Source organism: Phaseolus vulgaris, chromosome 1 (genome assembly GCF_000499845.2).
Source record: "Phaseolus vulgaris cultivar G19833 chromosome 1, P. vulgaris v2.0, whole genome shotgun sequence".
In the NCBI taxonomy this organism is placed as follows: domain Eukaryota; kingdom Viridiplantae; phylum Streptophyta; class Magnoliopsida; order Fabales; family Fabaceae; genus Phaseolus; species Phaseolus vulgaris.
In genome coordinates, this window is record NC_023759.2 from 42,399,697 (window position 1) to 42,421,844 (window position 22,148).

The 22,148-nt window shown below is 33.0% G+C and overlaps 3 protein-coding genes across 6 annotated transcripts; 2 read left to right on the forward strand and 1 right to left on the reverse strand.

Moving 5' to 3' along the window:
- Positions 1-1,399: 1,399 nt before the first annotated feature.
- LOC137814358 (uncharacterized) lies at positions 1,400-7,016 on the forward strand. Of its 4 annotated transcripts, none has more exons than XM_068617054.1 (6): positions 1,400-1,785; positions 2,420-2,606; positions 3,102-3,181; positions 3,344-5,185; positions 5,908-6,037; positions 6,162-7,016. In XM_068617054.1, the coding sequence occupies exons 2-6, from the start codon at positions 2,468-2,470 to the stop codon at positions 6,884-6,886; spliced, it is 2,916 nt and encodes a 971-aa protein (XP_068473155.1). In that variant the 5' UTR covers positions 1,400-1,785; positions 2,420-2,467; the 3' UTR covers positions 6,887-7,016. The 4 variants fall into 4 exon arrangements, with proteins under 4 accessions (XP_068473155.1, XP_068473153.1, XP_068473156.1 ...); XM_068617052.1 differs by having other exon boundaries at positions 1,489-1,785; positions 5,908-6,055; XM_068617055.1 differs by having other exon boundaries at positions 1,566-1,785; positions 2,460-2,606.
- An 8,921-nt stretch (positions 7,017-15,937) lies between these two features.
- Positions 15,938-17,836, forward strand: LOC137816200 (GDSL esterase/lipase At4g28780-like). The gene is made up of 5 exons (XM_068619281.1): positions 15,938-16,378; positions 16,514-16,641; positions 16,757-16,999; positions 17,088-17,340; positions 17,497-17,836. Exons 1-5 carry the CDS (start codon positions 16,054-16,056, stop codon positions 17,727-17,729), a joined length of 1,182 nt encoding a protein of 393 aa, XP_068475382.1. The 5' UTR covers positions 15,938-16,053; the 3' UTR covers positions 17,730-17,836.
- A 2,196-nt stretch (positions 17,837-20,032) lies between these two features.
- On the reverse strand, positions 20,033-21,809 carry LOC137816067 (protein MAINTENANCE OF MERISTEMS-like). The gene is made up of 5 exons (XM_068619165.1): positions 21,576-21,809; positions 20,848-21,503; positions 20,686-20,763; positions 20,274-20,613; positions 20,033-20,200 (listed from the first exon to the last, which is right to left on the reverse strand). The coding sequence occupies exons 1-5, from the start codon at positions 21,807-21,809 to the stop codon at positions 20,033-20,035; spliced, it is 1,476 nt and encodes a 491-aa protein (XP_068475266.1).
- Between the last annotated feature and the right edge of the window lie 339 nt (positions 21,810-22,148).

The following is a 22,148-nucleotide window of genomic DNA, read 5'->3' on the forward strand; positions in this document are numbered from 1 at the left end:
TAACCTATGTTTTTTTCTGTTATAAAATATGTCTTTTTATAATCAAAGAAAACTTAATCATTTCTCCATATGAAGTCAAAATGGTTTTGTATTCAAAACTAAATACTAATTTTTGGAAGGTAATTTTCTCCATAATAATTGCATAATATTTGTTTTATCCTCTAAATCGTGTTTTCAGTGGATCTCCAAATCATCACAGTACCCTCGGATTTCATAAAATAAAGACAAACAAAAACTAGAGCATTTTTAATAGTGAATATTGTCGGAAACTTTTAACTTTTTTTTATGAATCCTAATAATTAACTTTACCACGGGTAAAATTTATGTCTCTCCTCTATTTAGGTTGTTCAGTTTAAGAATCCATGTAAAATTACTGATATATGCCTTTATTTTTGGACAATTCATTGTAAGGTAAATGTTTTATCTACACTGTGGATGATAACATGGCACAATCATGCAACAACAAAACTGGACCCTAATCATATACACAACAACCAAATATGAACCTAATAGAGGAAATCCTACCAGATCAACCATGCATGTCACATATCCCAGGAAGAGGAACCTAATGAAAAATTAACAAATATAAATAAATTTGCATAATAAAAACTTCATAATCTTCCTGAATTTTAATTTGTTCTGTCACCATAAAATTAGGTATGAAGTGTTTAAGAATTATGTGTCAGGGTACAATCTATATTTTATAAATTTTAACAATTTAAGTGTTAATTTTTTTTTCTAACTAATTTTATTGTCACAAAATAAAAATAAAAATAACTTGATGAGATTTGAGAAGATCTCATATTATTTAGATATATAATTAAATTATATATAGGTAGAAACTTCATCTTATCAAGTCATGTTTATGAAGTTGAATTAGATTATAGTTTAATTTATTAGACTCATATTATAATATATTGATGTCGATTTTAATAAAATTTATTAGGTCTATTGATTTCTTATAAAGATATGATTAAATAAATGATTTTTTTTATTAAATCAGTTATACCAAATTATAAATTAGATTTAAATTCTTTTTATTAAAAGACAAAAAATTATAATACGATGATTAAGTGTAGATATTTCATATTAACTTGTTTTAATGAATTTGAGAATGTTAAAACTTGTTATGATATGGATGGATACTATGTGAAGTTTTGAATATTCTTTTAAATTAGAGAGATACTTAATAAGAACAAAGATCACGATAGTAAAAGAAAAAAAATTGCTAAGGAAAAAAAAACATTATATAAAATAAAATTAGACTAGTAATTATTGAAATTAAAAAAAATATTGTGTTTTTAAGTAATTAAAAAGAAAACCCTTGTCATGGATAAAGTGTATAATTGGTGAAAAGGTGGATAGTAGAAATAAATATGGATAATATAAAATCTTAAATGAAGTGAGTAATATAAGGTGGACTTTCCTGAAAAATACTTTAGAAAGAATGAATCTTCCTTTATACTCCAAAAAAGGAATTAAAAAAGAGAAAGGAGAAGTGATTAATTTGTTATTAATAATTAATGTTAATTAATTAAGTTAAGGAGAGGAAGAGGAAGGTGATTATTATTCTGCGTGTTACTCGTAATCCAAATATGATATATTACCAATCGTAGTTCAGAAGAAAGGCTTTGAAGTCCGACAAAGAGAGTCGGTGGACGACGCGCATACCTAAACCACGCCACTCCACTCACCAACGCCATTTCCCTCTTTCACTTTCTCTCGCCGTCGCTTCCGCCACCGTCTCAGCCGGGAATGCCACCGTCGCCGGTCACCGCTCGCCAGGTCCGTTCTCTCTCACCTTTTCTGCGCTATCCAGCCACTTTCTTCTCATTTTCGCGCCGTCTCGATCTCGCCGTTCTCGATTCCTCTGCGTTTCTCTTTCCAGATTTGCTTTTCTAGCAGCTTTTCAATTTCTCCGACCGAGATTCCGCTTTCATCATTTCTCTCTTTTTCGCTGTTCGGGATTCGGGAAGAGGAACTACCTCCTCTTTCCGGGAGCAAGCACTGTTAATATAGGACCTATCATGGCTGTGTCGTGTGTGTTTCTGTTTTAACAATTTTTTTTGTTTTATTCTACTGCTGACGCACGAGGTGATTTAGTTTTTCATGTGAATTCACTATAGTGTTTGAGCAATACTGGTTATTGTGTTTCGAGATAGTCGTGTCTGTGTTCTCTACTCACCCTCTCTTTCGCGCATGTTTCTATTTATGGATATTTATTGAAAATCACCTCAAGTTCACACTCATCAATTTTATAACACTTGTTCTAGTTGTCTTATAGGTACCCGAAATTCTTCGCATTAGTGTTTGGATCTTGTGATTTTCTGTTGATTGCATCTTAGTCTACTTTAATGCATTTGGTTATGTCTTATTTTATTACGCCCGTGCTTACTCTTTATGGAATGTTGTGTTTCAGTGCCCTTCGGCTTACAGATCTAGGTGATTTGTACTTGCAGCTGTTGAAATGAATGGGGCTCAGAATAGGAAGGTTCACAATATTGAGAAACCTTTTCCAGGATGCTTGGGAAGAATGGTGAACCTCTTTGATTTGACTGGGGGTGTCAATGGAAACAAGCTACTCACGGACAGGCCTCACCGCGATGGTAATCCCTCTCTTTCTCTATCTGTGTTAACTCTTTTTGGTTTTTCACTTCGCCTTGGGTTGTTTTCTTTTTTTAACCCCCAAAATCATCGCCTTGCTTGCTAGGGAAATTTTTGGATGATCTGCTATTTTACCATATTGACTCTCTGTTTGGAGTTGTCTCTGATGGTTATCTTAAACTTGGTTTTTGTCTATTTTTTGTTGTTAGTTTTGGGGTTTGGTGGAGTGCTGCTAGTTTTCATTTGGAGCTTGCTTCCTTTTGTTTTTTTTTTATCGAACTTCAGATAGACATATCTCTCTTCATGATCTGTCTGGTTTTATATATTCTTGGGCATTATGAAACCCAGATGGAGGTTTCTCTAAACTGTCAATTGCTTTTCTTTATTTTCAATCTGACTGGAATGATTTTACTTACTATTTTCAGTGTTGAAGTTTTTCTATGCCATTATTTTATTATAAAAATCTCATTCTCAGTAAATTGTACCTGGATTTACAGCATCATCACTTTCAAGAAGTCAATCAGATGTTGCAAGGATCACAAGTCCTACTTTGGGTGACCAGATAGAGGATAAGCTGGTAATTTTGGAGAGGCATTATTTTTTTTATTGTCATTCAAGCTAACTGAATCCAAATTAATCGAATGTCATATGGAGTGTTCTTCACTTTTTCAATTTATGATGTGCTTTCTGTACTTGTTTTTACTTATCTATATATATTCCTTTTTCACGAACTTTGCAGATTGTTTCTGACTCAATGAGAGCTTTGTCAAATAAGAAAATAAATGGAACACCCATTAAGATGCTCATAGACCAAGAAATGTCCAAAGAAGTTGTTTCAAAGCACAACCCACCACCAAATGTAGTTGCAAAATTGATGGGGCTTGAAGCCCTTCCACGGGGCGATCCTAATTTGTCTGTGGAGAGAAACCATAGAGGAGATTATTCTCAACATATGTGTGATCATTCAGGGACACCATTCAAACACTGGCAGATGGATGATAGGTTTATGGACAAGGAAATGCTTCATGAAGTTCATCTGAACACAGAACAGATTGCTTACAAGGATATTTATGAAATATGGCTGCAATCACAAAGAACAGGCAATGTAAGAGACAAGACACCGGAGAGAGAAAGGTGGACTGAAGATGCTAATGGGAAGAAAATGGCTCTCATTCGTCAGAAGTTTATGGAAGCTAAACGTCTGTCTACAGATGAGAGACTACGCCAGTCCAAGGAGTTTGACGATGCCTTGGAAGTTTTAAGTTCAAATAATGATCTGTTAATCAGGTTATTGGATTCTCAAAATCTTTATGAACTTCAGTCTACTCCAGTAGCAGAGACTAAGCGCATTACTGTTCTTAAGCCTTCGAAGATGGTTGACAACGAAAATTCTGTTGGAAAGGGGAAGAAAAATGACAAGCAGATTAGGAAACCGGCAAATGTTGGTGCTGCATGGGAGAGATACAGTCCTGGATACACTCCTCCCTCTCAGAAAGTGGATGAGTTTCCAGTACAACCTACTCGTATAGTGGTATTGAAGCCCAGCCCTGGGAAGACACATGAGATTAAGGCTGTGGTTTCTCCAACAATGTTATCACCTCGGAATTTGCCAAGTGGAAATTTCTACCAGGAACCTGAGGATGATGTACATGAATCAAGAAAAATGGATAGTGAAATTACACAGCAAATGCATGAAGATATGAGGAGCCATCAAAGAGATGAAACATTCTATTCTTCAGTATTTTCCAATGGCTATACTGGCGATGAGAGTTCATTCAACAAATCGGATCATGAGTGTAATGCAGGGAACTTTAGTGATTTGGAAGTTATGTCACCATCTCCAAGGCATTCTTGGGATTACATTAATCGCTGTGGCAGTCCTTTTTCTTCGTCATCCTTTAGCCGTGCATCCTGTTCTCCTGAGTCGTCTGTATGCAGAGAGGCCAAGAAACGACTTTCGGAAAGATGGGCTATGATGGCATCAAATAAAGGTCTTCAAGAACAAAGGCACATGCGCAGAAGCTCTACCTTAGGTGAGATGCTTGCTCTTTCGGATATAAAGAAATCTGAAATATCTGAGCTTGAGGGTATTCATAAACAACAGGAACAAAGTGAATCTGTTTCTTGTAGTCGAAATTTTAATGCTGAAACATGTATGGATGGTTCTCCTAGAAACCTTTCCAGGTCAAAATCTGTTCCGACATCTTCCACTGTCTTTGATGATGCTCTCAGTGTTGGAGTTTGTGATAATGATGCTGGCAAAACACACGTGTCTGGGGAGCTGACAAAGTCAAAGAGTATGAAATCATCATTTAAAGGGAAAGTCACCAGTTTCTTCTCAAGGAGCAAGAAACCAACCAGGGAAAAATCTTGTCTATCTCAATCTAAAAATGAGTCCCAATCCACACTCACTGTAGCATCAGATTCTCCAGTACATTTATTTGGAGTCCTTAGGGATGATGTCTCTCAAAGCTTCAAAAGTGGATCCATTGGAGAGTGTTCTCTTCCAGCACCATATGAATCATCAGGCAAAATTTTCTCAGATTCTATCTCTAATGGACAAGGTGCTATACCTCTCGAGGTAATAGCTTCTATTTTTCGGTATATTATGATCCACTTTTTGTTTGTGCGTTATACACATTTTCTTTCTATCTATTGGCTTAAGATACATCAATGCTTTATAAATTTTCCACCAACTCTCAGTCCCTTACTTCTCTCTTTCCTCTTGCAAAGGGAGGAAAGAATGGAAACCACAACAAAAAAGGGAAAAAAGTATTGAATATCTATTGATTCTTATTGTGAAGCATGTGGTTGGGTTGTACTGCTGTTTTCCTTTCTTTATTATCTATATATATCTTGCTAAGTAACTAGATAAAAACTGTCTTTTAATTCCAGTTGTGCCTTCTCTACCTAACTAATGAAATTAGTCCCTTGAAACTTATGCATGAGTTGGAGGCTGCTTGGTGTGGTGGCATGGCAGGTTCTATTTAAGCATAGTCTATATGCTTGACCAATTTTTTAGGTTTTCTGCTACCGCTGGAATGGTGGAACAAATGAAAATTTCACCTGCCTATGGACGTCATTGAGTCCTAAGAGCTACTTGATAGATAATAGAACCGGCTTTTTTCAGTCAGCATAACTAGTACACACAACCTCTATGATTTCTTGTTATTGCAGATTGTGGAATTGTAAACTGAATTCCTTATGTATGTCGTAGGATCATAAATTAAAATCTTATATATGTACTGAAAGTTGGTAAATAAATAGATTGGAGGATTCTGAGACAGTTGTGTTTGTTTTCAGTCTGGATTGGCACTGTCAAAGCCCGTGGTGCCTTGGATTTCAAGTGAAAACCAGGGTCAGCCGAGTCCAATATCAGTTTTAGAGCCTCCATTTGAAGATGATAATGGTGCTAACGAGTCCTTGGGCTGTGGTAAGGGTCGTCACCTGGGTATTGCTTAGTCCTTTCTCTCACTATTTCTTCTATTTCAGGAAGTTCTTATTGGATATTCCTTGTCTTCACTGTTTTTTTTACCTGACTTCGATTTTTTTTGTAGGATTACGGGGCTCTCTGAAGTCTAATTTAATTGACAAATCACCACCTATAGAATCAATAGCTCGGACCCTCTCATGGGATGATTCTTGTGCAGAGGTGGCAAATCCATACCAATTAAAGCCCTCGTTGGGTTCCTTAGATACCAAGGTAGAGGATCAAGACTGGCTTGTCTTTGTCGAGAAACTTCTATCAGCTGCTGGAATTGATGATCAAGTGCAGTCTGACTCCTTTTACTCTAGATGGCATTCCCTCGAAAGCCCATTGGATCCATCATTGAGGGACAATTATGCCAATCTGAATGACAAGGAGCCTCAGCAACTCCATGAGGCCAAGCGAAGGCAGAGGAGATCTAATCAGAAGCTTGTATTCGAGTGTGTTAATTTGTCACTGATAGAAATTACTGGTTATGGATCACAGAGTTACTTGATGGGTAGGTTATGGAGTGGCAGCCACAGCAGATTCCAAGTCCCAGAGGGTGCACCTCCCCCTTTGGTAGACCTTGTTGTGGCCCAGATGAAGGAGTTAATATCCGGTGCTGTGAGGTCTGTTTGGGGGGACTGTGGGGACAGTAACAGCCTGGGGGTAGAGAGTGTTGTCAGGAAAGAGGTTGTGGGAAAAGGGTGGGTTGAGCTTATGGCATTAGAGATGGATATTTTGGTGAAGGAAGTAGAGGGGAAGTTGCTAGAAGAACTTGTGGAGGATGCGGTAGTTGATTTGAATGGTTGAAACCCTGACATGGCTTTTCCGCTTTGGCTTCGCTTTTTTAATATTGTAACTCTATTATTGTTGTATTCGATTATCAACACACGGCCCTACTTACCTAATTTTATTAAATGCTTCTGGAAAATTATTTCAACTTGCAGCTATTTCACATCACTGAATCTGTAATAAATTAATCACCTATTCGACTGCTCAAAGAAAGAATAAAATGAATTTCACAGGTGATCAAAGGTCGTGCAACAGACACACAAATGCAATTCGGTTCAAGTTCAAGACGTTTCACAAGATTGTTCTATAACTGAACAGGAGATGTCTTTTCTCCTTGAAAAAAAGATTTTGTTCTATGGAATTTGGCTAGTCCAGAAGAAGTCTATCAGTGTGACGTCTGAGGTTGCCACCACTCCAAACTTTAACCCAGAAAAGGAAATTCAGATTTTGGAAATGGCTATCCTGAAAAGCAGGAAGAAGAAAGAAACATCAAAAGTAGATCGATACGCTGTAACAATCCACTTTGCAATAAGTGAGTAATCTAATTCAGTTCTGACAGTAGAATAAATTAGTAATACACGCTCGGTGTTGAGTATTGAATGATGAAGAGTGTATATGGAGTTTCGTAATTTTGTCAGCGTAGACATATATGTGGGCCTATGGTGCTGCACCATTTGTACAACCTGTATGGAACAAGGACCCACCATAGCCCCAAACAGGTCAATCCTCTATTTCCTGTCTCCCCCTTGCAATGATCTGCTGGCAATCACAATGCATGATGAATGATAGAATGGATTCACGAGTCACACTAACAATAATGCTTTTTCCCTGATCTTCTTAATTATAATTTCCCAAAACCACAGAACAAACCTAAACTCAGACCAAGTTCAATTTGCCTGCTCTAAAACAGTTCATACACACCTTTTTTGTGATCACTGATTCACTATACTAGCAGTAAGTTACAAAAAACATCATACAATAGCCACACTGTCTAATCAACATTCCCTTTTGGCCTAATAGTTCTCTCCCATCTTGTCATTAATGAAAGAAAAATGTGACACTCTTCCAAAAAGTTACATTCATTAACAACCCACTTTAATAATATAATAATATATTTTAGAATTTTAAATTAAAAAATAAAGTAAATATTATTATTACAGATGTCAAAGATATGTTTTTTATTTGGTGGGTTATAAATTATCATCAGCCAAAATAATAATTTATTGGATTGTGTAATAATAATAAGAGGAATGATAGGATGTGAGATTATAATAATCTCTGGTTATGTTATTCTACTGTTATAATTACTCTCCTCTGTATTATATTTTGTGCTCAAACTACAATACAAGAGATTCTGTATATGCAAATTTCGAGCTTGTGAAATGCTTGTGCAGCACAATAAAATAAAACAACACAAGAGAATTGTTAATTGTTTTATTCATAGTATTATATAACTATCTACTCGGCTTCCAATGTATATTTTCTTTTAGCTATACCTTAATCAGATTCTCCTATAGCCCTATAACTCATGGAGTGTACTAAGAAAAGTATGTGGTCCATGAAACAGGTCACAAATTGAAATAACCATGTCCTTTTATCTCTTTCTCTGTTTTAATCTTCTGTCATATTTGAGGAAAAGGGGTTATTCAGGATCAAACTGATCAAAACAGGAGTAGATATTTTATTGTATATGATAAAATGAGCACCAATTAGAGTCAACAATTGAAATCAATACAATAATGACATATTGGTGTAAAATCTTGCTTGACAAGAAGGCAAATTGCAGAACATTCTTTAAAAATAATGATAGCTGATCTAACTCTGAGGGATAATGAGGAGATAGAAGTGGTCAACTTGTATTATTTTTCAGTGGTGGAATGCAAAGAAAGAGAAATAGAGGAAAAAGATTCTGGGGTGCATGCATATGATAGGAGCCAGGTAATAGTCACAAGCAGCTGAGTCTGAAACAGAATCAGAAAAGGACAAATATTTTCAAAATGTAAAAGGGTAGCAAGAGGAGTTTGTCAACACTGTAGAAAAGTGAGTAAAAGAAAGAGAATATTCGCTGATGACAGCCAATGGCAGGTGTTGTGTTGTTAGTATGCAAATTCTAACAAAACTAGAAGCCAAAAATGTGGCATCTTCTACTTCAAAATTGAAGCTTGCACAACCCAGAAAACCCGTGACAGCTTTATCTATTACACTGTGTTCAACACACACAAGATAAGGTTTTAATATGATCAGCATGGCATACATGTAGAATAATCAACTTGAGGCCATTCTTGAGATCCCAAAACTACTGCACAACCCAGAGTAAGCATGATTCTTGAAAGGGACTAAGGTTTCTCTCTTGCTTGTCATTTCACTATCAAATTCAAAAAGAAAAAAGATACAAAGATGCCTCTGGGTCATACTGTTATAAAAAGCTTTTGCTTTTTGTTCATTTTAATGACCTATGATGGCTTTAGTCTCTTGCATGAACTTGAGCAATGACTTGTCTTCATGGAATCTAAGGCTTCACAAGATGTTAAGCACAACACCCCTTTGTGTCCCCAACCATTTTCAGTTGGAAACTAAGTATCATTATGCAACTTACTTCAAAGACTCCACCAATGACAGTTTAAACTTTCATTCAATCATAAATCATCCTTTGAAAAGTCTCCTAGAAGTAGTTATTATAAAGTCAACAAACTTATTATAATTTCAAATTCAATTGAATCTTTTTTCTGTCAAACTTTTGCTATTATTGTTTTTCATTTTCAATTAAATTGTAAAACTTAATTTTAATAGTCATGAAATATATTATGAGTTTTATTATTAACAATAAGCTCTACAAAAATCTTTTATAAGAAAATTATTACCATTGGTAATGAAAGACAATAAGGATGAAGTTTGAGCATGTTAAGTTATCACAAAAAAGTTTCATCTAATCAATCATTTTGTCATGCAAATCTTATTTTAGTTAAGTTATAAATATTAGGTTTTAAGTATTTTTTTGTTATTTTTATGGTTAACATTGTAATATCTTAGTACATTTACACAATTTTAAAGGAATTTGATTTGTTTTTTTATTTATTTTGACTCTGGATTTTATTATTTGTATAAATTATTATTTTTTCACTAATTTATAAATAAAATGTAGTTCAAATCTGTTAGAGAGTAATGCAGCATTTCATAAAATAAGTGAAATGATTAAATGTTTCATCTAATTCGTCTTTATTTTGGAAAATTCTTTTCATAATACACTATGAAAAAAAATTATTTCAGAAAATACATTCTAGGATATGAAAAAAATATATTCTGAAACGTATTATATAAGTTCTGGAAAATTTATTTTGAAAATTTTGATCTAGAAAATGTTTCCAAAAAAATGTTTTTTGAAAATTCTGAAAAAACATTTTCCAAAAAATATTTCATGAATTCCATAAAATATGTTCCTGACAGCTTCCAGAAAAATAATCTAAAAGTCATTAAAAAAATGGTAAAACATTTTTTTAATTGATAGGGTGTAAGAAGAATTTTGATAGGGTGCTATAAGAAACACCAACATCAAAACAAGGAAGTTGGGCTCAGTGGTTCAGTACACAGTGGAAGATGGGAAACTATTATTTATATGTCTCATTTTTTATTAATATACATTCTATTTGTATTTTCTTCAAAAAAATATTTTCCAAATATGTTAAATATTTAAAACTTCTGAAAATCTTTCCAGATTTAAAAAAAAAAAATATATACTACAAGAAAATTATTAAATAAAAATCAATTTTATAGATAAAAATAAGTAGTTGCTATATTAACTAAATTAGAGAATATTTTATAGATTAAAAAAATTATTTATTCTTAAATTAGTTTCTATTATTATAAATAATTTATAAATTATTATTTAATTAGGTATCTAAGTTTTTTTTACCAAATTTAGAATATAAATAATTGGTACTTAAAATCTTAGTAACTAATTAGATACTAATTTAGAAACTATTTATCAATAAAAAAACTAATTTAGAAATCAATAATTTTTGTAGTCTCTAAAATGATTTCTAATTTGGTCAATATAGCAACTAATTATTTTTTGTCTCTAAAATTTGTTTTTATTTAATGATTTTATTGTAAATAAGAATATCTTTTAAAAGAATATTTTTAACATAAAAAATATATCTATCCAATTTAAATTATATATTTTTTAAAACTAAATTAGAAAACCGATCTAATAAAAATAATTTATAATTTCTTTTAATTGTAAGGTTTCAGGCTTTCCCAAATGATTAGCTATAAACAACTTTTTTAATGAGAGCAATGTTTATGAATGTGATTGATAAAAATATCAAAATGTATTAAAGTATGAAAGAAAGTATAAAATCATTATTTTAGTCTTATTTTAAAATTTTAATTGATTGTGCTATAAATATTATACTCATAAATTTTATTTTCATTTTTTAACGGTGAGACGTAGTGATTCTCATTATTATTTCTTGCCACAAATACTTTCTTTTTTTAAATAAAAAAAAATCAATTTCTTGTTATTTACTTATGCACCTAGAGAAAAAAAATAATAATTAAAATAATGGTATAATTGAGAAATAAGTAATAAATTGTGATTTTTTTAAAACGGCAAATAAATAAGAAATAAAAATTTCTTTGAAATGATGAATTTTATAAAATACAAGTTTTATGGTAAAATAAATATGATAATATCATGAAGATAATATATCAAAGGGCAGTCATTAAAACTCTGTCAAAAAATTTGACCTAAATTTATACAAACTAGTCAGTTTCTAATCATAAGCTTCGGTTTATGGAAATAAACAGCTAGTATTCTCGAAGTCTTAATGCAAAATCCACATTATTTGTTTAATGGATATTTAATGCTGTGCATGTGAAAAGTGATATATATATATATATATATATATATATATGTATGGAACCTTATTTCCATTTTTTAAAATTTGAACACGTGGCATGAACTTGGATTTCAAAACTTGTATGTATCACAATCTTTATGTATTTATAAACATTTTTTAGAATATCATAGCTTCTATAAAACATTCATGAAAAGATTGACAATTTTATCGTTTTTTTTAAGTTTCACCAAGAAAGTGAAATCTACAACTTTAATCACATTCTTTATTACAGAGGATAAAATTCAGCGTGAAAAATATAATATATATATATATATATATATATTCATTTACACATTTATAATTTAATTTTCTTCAACTAAAAGTTAAATCCTAAATCTTAAACAATTTATGTAGATATCATTTGTTTATTGTGCTACAAGAATTCATTAAGATGTCGAAATTCATTAGTTAAGGTTTTGTTTAAATGAAAGCGATAATATAAAATAAAATAAATAAGAAAAAAAATAAAATTGTTTGGATATATAGAAAATGAGTTAAAAGTTAATGAAATGAGTAAAAAGTTTGTAGATGATATGATAATATAAATAAGATTTAATTGTATAATTTATTGATTTGTTACTCTTATTTAAAATTGTTAAGATTAGTATAATTTTATTTAAAATAAAGATGAATGTTTATATGATATTATTCGTGGGAGTATGGGGGAATTTATTGGAGCTTTTTCTGCGTTTCTTGAAGTTCAGACTGCTCTGGTTGCTGAGTTTTATGGGGTTATACATGCTATGGAGGAAGCTCAAAAGATGGGGCTTACTAATGTCTGGCTGGAATGTGATTCTGCTTTGGTTTGTGCTGCGTTTACTGCTAGGACAAATGTTCCTTGGATGCTTCGTAATCGATGGAATGCTTGTCTTAATTACTGTGGGAAAATTAGGTTTACAGTTACTCATATTTTTCGTGAAGGAAATGCGTGTGCTGATAAGTTGGCTAATTTAGGATTTTTTCATAGAGAACCTTTTCTTTGGTATAATAGGCTTCCACCTTGTCTGTTCTTAGAATTCTTTATGAATAGGTATAGTCTACCTATGTATCGTTTTTGTTAACATATGGATTTTGGTCTAGTCCCCCCGTATTTTTGTATTTTTTTTTTCTTTTTTCTTTTGTTTAATAATATTTTTTTTTCATGTGATGGTAAATGATTGTTGTTACTTGAGGTGTCAGCCTAGCTGAGATCTTAAGTGGCATAGTGATACCTAACATGAAAGCTTTTATTTAAAAAAGATGAATGTTTATATATTTATTTATATATTTGTGTTTTAAGGTTTTAATTAAAGAAAAAAATTGACAATTATTTTGATAGAACTAATATTATATGATATAAAGAGAATGATAAGTATAATTTCTAACATGTTGAAGGAAAAACATTGAGAATAGACTTGCATGAAATCTCATAATTGCAAGCTAAATAAATAAGTCCCAGTACAGCAATGAAAAATGAAATAAAAAAGGTATGAGTAGAAGCATGCAAATAGTACACAATCAATAATTAAAATAGTACACAACCAATAATTAAAATTATAATAACAAATGTTAATGAAGTCAAAGATTATTGTATAATATCCAAACGTTTTTTATTTTGTCTTTAACTTATTAATCATGTCATGGACATGGTCAAAATCATGAGAAATGTTATTCATATATCTAATAATTCCTTCAAACATTCTTGTATGTCCGGTATATCTCATCGTATTTACTTTAACATCTTAGAATTGTGTGAGAACTCATCATTATGTTTGTCAACCTCCAAGTTTTCATCTCCACTTTTTGGATTTTGTTGTGGACGATGGTTAATAGTGTCATGCTGTCGTTGACCATGTTCAACTTCTTCAAAGATTTCTCATTCAGAAAATGTATACCCTCTAATATGAAAACTCCTTCTCCAACCTCAAATTGTAGCCTATATACAAGAGTATATGAGTTATCAGAAGAAGGTAAGAAAAAAAATATTTCATTTAACTTGCATTTTTGCATAAGACGAATGATATGATCAATTAAAGACAATGTTATGTTTCATAACCCACGTCATGAAGACATCATCCTAAATGAGTTACTATGGCGTAGACTGATAATGTGAACACATATGTACACATAAATATTTTTTTTCATTAATAATAATCTTAATAAAATTAATTTTGAAATAAAAAATAAAATAATAATTCTAAGAATACAAATAACAAATAATTTTTAGTAATTAATAATATGCATAACAGATATTCTCACACTATTTAAATTTTTAATACAAAAAAAAAATTCTGCATTTTGTCATCCATTTCTTCAAATGGTCCACCTTAAAATTTGAACACATACCTATTTCTTCATAAATCAAGCCCATTTGTGCCCATTTGTTTGTACTTATATAACATTGTAAGACCTAATCTCACCTTAACTTAATAGCAAGTTAATAAATTAATAATTTTTTTTTAAATATAAGGTTCATATATTATAACATTTTTTTCACTTCTTTCTTAACAAAATTTAATCACAAATTTATTAACCAACATGTTCATCTTTCAAGGTCTAATTTAGATTAATTTAAATATTCATTTTGAAAAGAAAAAAAATCAAATTAAGTGAAATTGAATGAAAAATAAAATTGACAAATTATATATAAATAAAATTATAAAAAAAATTGAGAGTTAAAGATATCTCTTATCTTTTAAAAATGATTTAAATTATGTACCTTCTTGTCAATATAAAATATATATATATAATCATATTATATTATGGTATCACACACTTGATGTCTAAGTTGTTTCTGAAATATATAACCAAACACTTGATCCCAAAATATATAGTATTGAATTAAAAGTTTACACACTATATTTAAAGTGAATTGACATAATAAGATAAAGATGAGTAAAACATATAAGAGTTTTTGTAAACTTATTATTTTAAAATTTTAGGTTAAAAGAGTATATTAATTTTCTTTATATAAATTTATTCATTTATAAAGTTAATTCAATATTAACTTGACTTATATATATGTTATGATATGTGTGAGATTATATATTTATAGATGATTCGATAGTGGTTCGATGATGGATAACCTAATAAACCCAATAAATTCTTATTAGGATATGTTTTAAATAACTCTAATACCATATTAAGTGAACTTTAAACCTAATTCAATTTTATAAAATTAACTTATAAAGTAAAGTTTACATTCACTTATATATTTCAACAAGTCTTGATTTTTGGTCGATGTGAGGTCTCTAAGAAGAATAAATATATTATGTAATAACAACCAACTCTTAGGTAGATCCAAAGCTAAACTCTATCACTTTTTTCTTCCGCATGAAAAACAAACGAGGTATCTTAAAAATCTCATTAGAAATAAGCAACATTGTGACAATATATATAAATACGAAAGACTTACAAACTTATTATTTTTATTATTTAATTTTTTTAAATTAAATAGAATGTCAAGGAAAAGAAATAATCAAAATCACAAACGAGTCAATAAAGGATTAACGAATAATCTCTGAAATAAATCAAATCATTCCCTTTGAATAGCAAAAGGTACATAGCAAATTAGGTTGCTTTGCTGATAAGAAATGCAAATTAGGTTTCTCACCTTCAAGAAGTGAGAGAAAAAGTGACAGAATCCACGATAAAAAAAATAGAACATATTTACACAATATTAAAAATCTTTCATTGATATGAACAACCAAAAAAAGTTAAAACTGAATAAAAGTTACGTGTGAACAATTTATTGAGACTTTATATTAGTCATACAATATGCTTATTATTAGATGATAGTTTCTGCTAAATAATTAAACAGTAAAAAGTAGTGTTTGGTGTAGTGCATATAGAACAAACAATTGTCCTTAAAATGGATGGTCATAATAACTTTCCAACTATCACTGAGTCTCATGTATTAACTTTTTTTTGCAGAAAATCATAGGTTCTCATCTTCAGTACGCAATAACACTATTCCTTCTTTTAGAAAGGGAGGAAGATTCTTGTACATTAAATGTATTCAAACCAGCACACATCAAACCAGTTAACTGTTGATACCAATTAGTTCTCATTACACAAAATTTATATTCACTAGTAATAATTATCAGAAAATTGAATACATTATCAGAAATTCTCGACAGAAGAAAACAGATGCTGCATGTGTATAATTAGTTAACTGGTGTTTAGAAAAGTTGCATTTTCACACAGGTACAAAGATAAAATAAGAGTTCCAAATAAACTCAATCACTGTGTTTTTGATTGGATGACTCTATAAAACATGAGTATTTCAACTTTCCAGTTACATTACATATGACCAATGATGTTAACCTAGGATTTCACTGCTATATAATTGCACCATTTGGAAATAACAGTGCTAATTATAACATGATTAAGCTCATGTGTAGTACTGTGAGAATAATTTTGGTGGTGGCCATGGCAGTGGTTGTGGTTGCTCCAAAGAGAATAGAAGCATCTCGTGCTTTCTATGTGTTTGGTGACTCACTGGTTGACAGCGGCAACAACAACTACTTGGCAACACCAGCACGTGCTGACTCTCCCCCTTATGGCATCGACTATCCCACTCATCTCCCCACTGGACGCTTCTCCAATGGTTTCAATATCCCTGACCTCATCAGTACGCCAATCATATAAACCCTACAAATTGCTTTTACTTCAACTTAATGTTCATGTTCATGTTCATACATAACTATATAGTTATTTAAAATGATTTGTTTTCATGTGGGTGTGTGAATTTTGAATGTGATTGTAGGCAAGGGAATTGGATCTGAACCCACATTGCCTTACCTGAGCCCAGAATTATATGGAGAAAGGCTTTTGGTTGGGGCAAACTTTGCTTCTGCTGGGATAGGAATCCTCAATGACACAGGCATCCAATTTGTAATAAACTTTTGCATGCTGCATATATTTTCCCTTGTGCTGTCATTTTTCTTACCTTGGTTCTTGACAAGGTTGTGAATGATTAACTTATAATTGAATTTTGGTACTATGAAAGGTTGACATCATCAGAATGTTCGAGCAGTTTGCATTTTTTGAGCAGTACCAGGTTCGGTTAAGTGCAGTTCTAGGGGTTCCACGGGCGAAGAACGTTGTGAATGAAGGTCTAGTGCTGATCACACTAGGTGGCAACGACTTTGTCAACAACTATTTCTTGGCTCCTATCACTCCAAGGTCTCAACAATTCACTGTCCCTGACTTCTCTCGCTACCTTGTCTCTCAGTACAAAAAAATTCTTATGGTGAATATTCTCCTCTTCTCCTCGTTTATTTTGAGTGACTCGATAATAATGTAGATTCTAAATGGTGAATGTTAATGAATGAGTGCAGAGGCTGTATGAGTTAGGGGCTAGACGGGTGCTGGTGACAGGAACTGGTCCATTAGGGTGTCTTCCTTCTCAACTTGCTACGAAGAGCACAGACGGGGAATGTGTTCCTGAGTTGCAAGAAGCCATGAAGATTTTCAACCCTCTCCTCGATAACATGATCAAAGATCTCAACTCCCAACTTGGCAATCAAATTTTTATTGCTGTCAATGCCTTCCTAATCAACATGAACTACATCACCAACCCTCAAAAATATGGTCAGTTCAACATTTAATTAATTTCTGGAATCATGTAGCAGATTACAATATGAAAAATAAACAACTTTTGGTTGACATGATCAATTTTAAGATTGCATGGTTAAATTACAGTTTTAATGTTGTCAAAATAACATTTTTTCTTGTTGATTAATGTAGGTTTTGTTACGGCGAAGGTAGCATGTTGTGGACAAGGCCCGTACAATGGGCTGGGCCTGTGTACCCCTCAGTCGAGCCTGTGCCCGGACCGAGATGCTTATGCATTTTGGGATGGTTTTCATCCAAGCCAACGTGCAGTTGAGTTCATTGTGGATGCCATCTTTAATGGAACAAGTGAGCTTATGAGCCCTATGAATCTCACCACCATCATGGCCCTCGACTCAAACATCTAATAATAATAACACCTTAATTTACATAATGGTTGCCCATATACATTGCATCTCTGTAATCTGTTCAACTTTCAATCTTTGTTAAACAAATTTTCAATAATAATTGTTTACATTACTCTGCTTTTAATTTCACCAATGTATTAAGTTTTTACAACACAAAGTGCATCATTATGAGTACTTCAAAGCCTCACAAAATTATTCACATCAAATTAATTAGGCCAATATCCATATCAACTTCCAAAATTAAATTTCAGAACTGAAAATAACTTCTGAAAGTAATTCTTTACATAATTTTGAAACTTATGAATGTTCAAAGCACGAGGTCACACTAATAGAGGATAACAATGAATGTTTGAATAAAGTACAAAATAAAAGCGGAAAATAAACATTTTAAATATTTGGAGCTGCGAAAAGAAAAATAAGAGGTGAGGAGGTGAAAATTCCTATAACTAAGGCTATTTGAGAGCCCATATTTAACTAACATGAGATGGTTCTTTCTAGGACATTTCTTCCTGCACCCGATAATTTTCATATACACCCCCATTAGGTGATGAAATGACTAATTTGCTTTTGATTACATATATTTTAAAAGTCTTTTACTTTTCTTCTTCTTCTTCATTTCTTCTTCTTTCTCATCGAAAAACTATGCCTGCTACCACTGCTCATTCGCTGGTTGTTTCAAACCCACTGCTAGAACCCTCTATCGTTACTAGGAACTACCTTAGTCACTCATTGCCCTGCAAACCGGTATTATCCTCGGGCCAATTGCTTCCTGCACCCGATCAATTGTGACTGACACCCGACACACTTTTAAAAATCCTAAAATGCCCTTGTCTTCTTCATTTATGAAAACATTGAATGGTGAGAAAGAGGAAGTTCATGAATGTGTGAAGCTTTGCTTTGAGCTGCAAAAGAGAAGATTGTGCTTCGTTCATTGTTGCTAAGTTGAGTGTAAGCTTCGTTTGCCAAAGTTAATGAGGTAAGTAATCCATTTTCATTCGTTTTTTGTTTTTTTCTCGAGCTCAGCTGGTCCCGGATATCGGAATCCGGAATTCTTTTTTTTTTTGCCTATGGATATTAATATCCAGAAGTCAAAATTTTCAATATGGATATTAATATCCGGAACTAAGATTTGCCTCCGGACGCTGATATTCGTAGTTCATAATTACCTTACGAATGAAAATATCCAGAACTAGTATTTTCCTTATGGATGAAAATATCCGTAATTCATAATATTGCCTTGCGGATATATATCCGGAAGTTAACTGTTGATATTTTTTTGGTTATGGATTAATTTATCCGGAAGTGAAGTGTTCATTTTTTTCAGCAGCCGAATGGATACAACAGAGTCATACATGGGAGTTTTAGGGGAGATTGATGTGTGGGATGGATTAGATGATGTTGATCTGGAGCAGTCAACAAGTTATAACGCATTAGATAATGAACACAGGGCACATGAATGTAGTGAGGCATTTTCTACAAATGAGGTATGGTCAATGTTGGGTTGTGAATGTTTTTTTTATGAATTATTTTTCCTTTAAGAATCCAAGCACCAAGTAACTTTCGTCAACACCGAATCATTGCAATTGGACATGTCCACGGAAATCATTTTGTGCAGGTATAAACTAAACCAATAAGATTGATGTGGTAAATCAAGATTTGTGTACCTTATATTTATTACCTTTATAGGTCAAGCTCAAAGATGGTTGTCCAATTCCACCTACGGATATATTGTGGGCATCACATCGTTATCCAGCGGCCCAAACTTGGTCAACATACTACACTAGCCGGATACAAGTTTATACCCAACTAATGTCCATTAGACAATATTTGTAATTATAACATTTGTAATAACATAATTTAGATTTATGCATGTTTAGTACATTTGCAGCTGTCCTACGGATAAAAATCAGATGCAAGTCTCACTCACTTACGGATAAAAATATCCGGAACTCTCACTCACAGTTAACCCTACGGATAAAAATATCCGGAAGTCACAGTTATGCCTACGGATAAAAATATCCGGAAGCCACAATTATGCCTACGGATAAAAATATCCGGAACCCACATTTGTGCATACAGTTATGCCTACGGATAAAAATATGCGTAAGCCAGTGATTTGTGTACTAAAATAGAAGGTTCAGATACATTGAAACATATAGATAAGGTTCATATTGAAACATATTGAAACAAGAACCGATAAGGATCATATTGAAACATATAGATAAGGTTCAGATACATTGTCATGGATAAAAATATTACATAAAAAGAAATCGTAATACATCTGACATAAAAAGAAATCCTAATCAATCATTCCTACGTGCATGTCTTCTGACATAAACAACTCTTTCATCAGTCGCTCCTCGTGCTAACATAATGGCTGCTTGTATGCCTTCCCAAACAGGGCTGCCCTCCACGACATCGCCATGATCAAGTAATGGCTGCAATGTCTCTGTAATTCTACGACAAATACCCTACAAGCATGAATGACATACTATTAGAAAAAAAATAATACAAATTAATACGTTAACAAGGTTAGAAGCATACCAGAGCAGGATGTGACTCCTCAGGATGACTTGGCACTGTTTCGTGATCACGTGCATCTGAGGGTACCGGTACAGGACGGTCATCCTCATCCGTATTAATCACATATGGATGTAATACAGCCCTAAACCAAGCCATGTACTCTTGAATGCAAGCGTCAGGATGAGGTGCTATGGCATAGTCATTTATGACATAATCATTGAAATGTAACCATCGACGGTCAATTTCATTTGTATCCGGATGACCATGTCCAAGTACAGATGGGTTGCAAGGGATGATCTGTGTATAGCCATACTGACACAGAACACGTTCTGGCATGTGCAACTGTGTCCAATTTCCAAGCCTCAAATAACCACAGAATAAGGATATCCACTCGAATGGACGTTATTCCCTATGCTCGTTGTATGGACAAAACCGAATGGAAGCTGAAGTCAATGTATCCAACTGTGATCGAACAACAACAATTGAAGTACCTTTTCCAGCATCATACAACCTACACCGAGGTTGGTTTTCAGAATACAATGCTTGCATACGTCTCATCCCTATAGACGGGAAGTGCTCATAAATCCACCCCTACAGCAATGTCGCATAACCAGCTAGTTGCTTGGTGTTTGCATAACTACGATCTCCTAGCTGCTCATACATGTGAGTTAGGGCAGCTGCTGCCCAAGAATATCCCCCGGTAAGCCTCAAATCAACAAAAAATCCAAGATAAAAGACACTGACTGATGTAACACTCTTGTCCGCAAAAATAGTGCAACCGACAAGGTGAAGTAAATATGCTCTGGCAGCCACAGTCCACTGCCTCCTTGAGCATGCGTCTCCATACACATCTCTTAGCCAACTCAAGCGCACATGAGCTCCCCGGCAGTGTCTTGTTTCTTCAGATGCAAGTGCACGATCAACACGGAGGGATTCTACCAATAAATCATTCGCCGAGTCTGAATCTAAGGTTTCCTGCGTGTAAAATTGTCCGACAATGGGTAAATGCAACAAATTTGACACATCATCAAAAGTGATGGTCATCTCCCCAACCGATAAGTGAAAACTGTTTGTCTCTGCATGCCACCTCTCTACAAAAGCACATAGCAGTCCTCGGTCTAAACTCTCATAACTAGCATGAAGCAAACCACCTAAGCCAGACAATTCTACAGCAGCTTGTATGCGTTCATGAGGTTCTCCTAACTTATTTATCTTCCTCCCATGTGAAACCACCTTCAACTCACCACGATCCTACAATAATCAACATATATCATCAATAAATAGATACATACTAAATTCAAAAAATTATCTTTCGTTACTTACCAAACCATTCCACAACTGTCTAGCTACATGATGTTCATAATTAACGAGTAAGGACTTATCTAATGGCCCTCCTGGATAGCCTTCATCATCCACTTCAACTTCTTTTTGTTCAATATAATCTTCAAACTGTTCATTTAGAATTGACGTACTTGGGCCACCCCGTTTTCTTCTCACCGATGCAGTTGATCGCACAAGGTCCAAATTAGAACTTCCTCCACCTCTAGTCCTCACCATCTAACATTCAATCCAACATATATAAAAGATTATAACACATATAGCATAAAAGAACATATAAATTAATCCATACAAGCAAAACAACAACACTAATACGGATATTAATATCCGCAAGACAACAACAAATTTCGGATAAAAATATCCACAACACATAACCCTATTCCGGATAAAAATATCCGTAAGTCAAAACACACTTACGGATAAAAATATTCGGACCCAACTATATTCCGGATAAAAATATCTGTAAGTCAAAACAAACTTACGGATAAAAATATCCGGACCCCAAACTCCCTTACGGATAAAAATATCCGCACCTCTCAAAAGTCACTTGCGGATAAA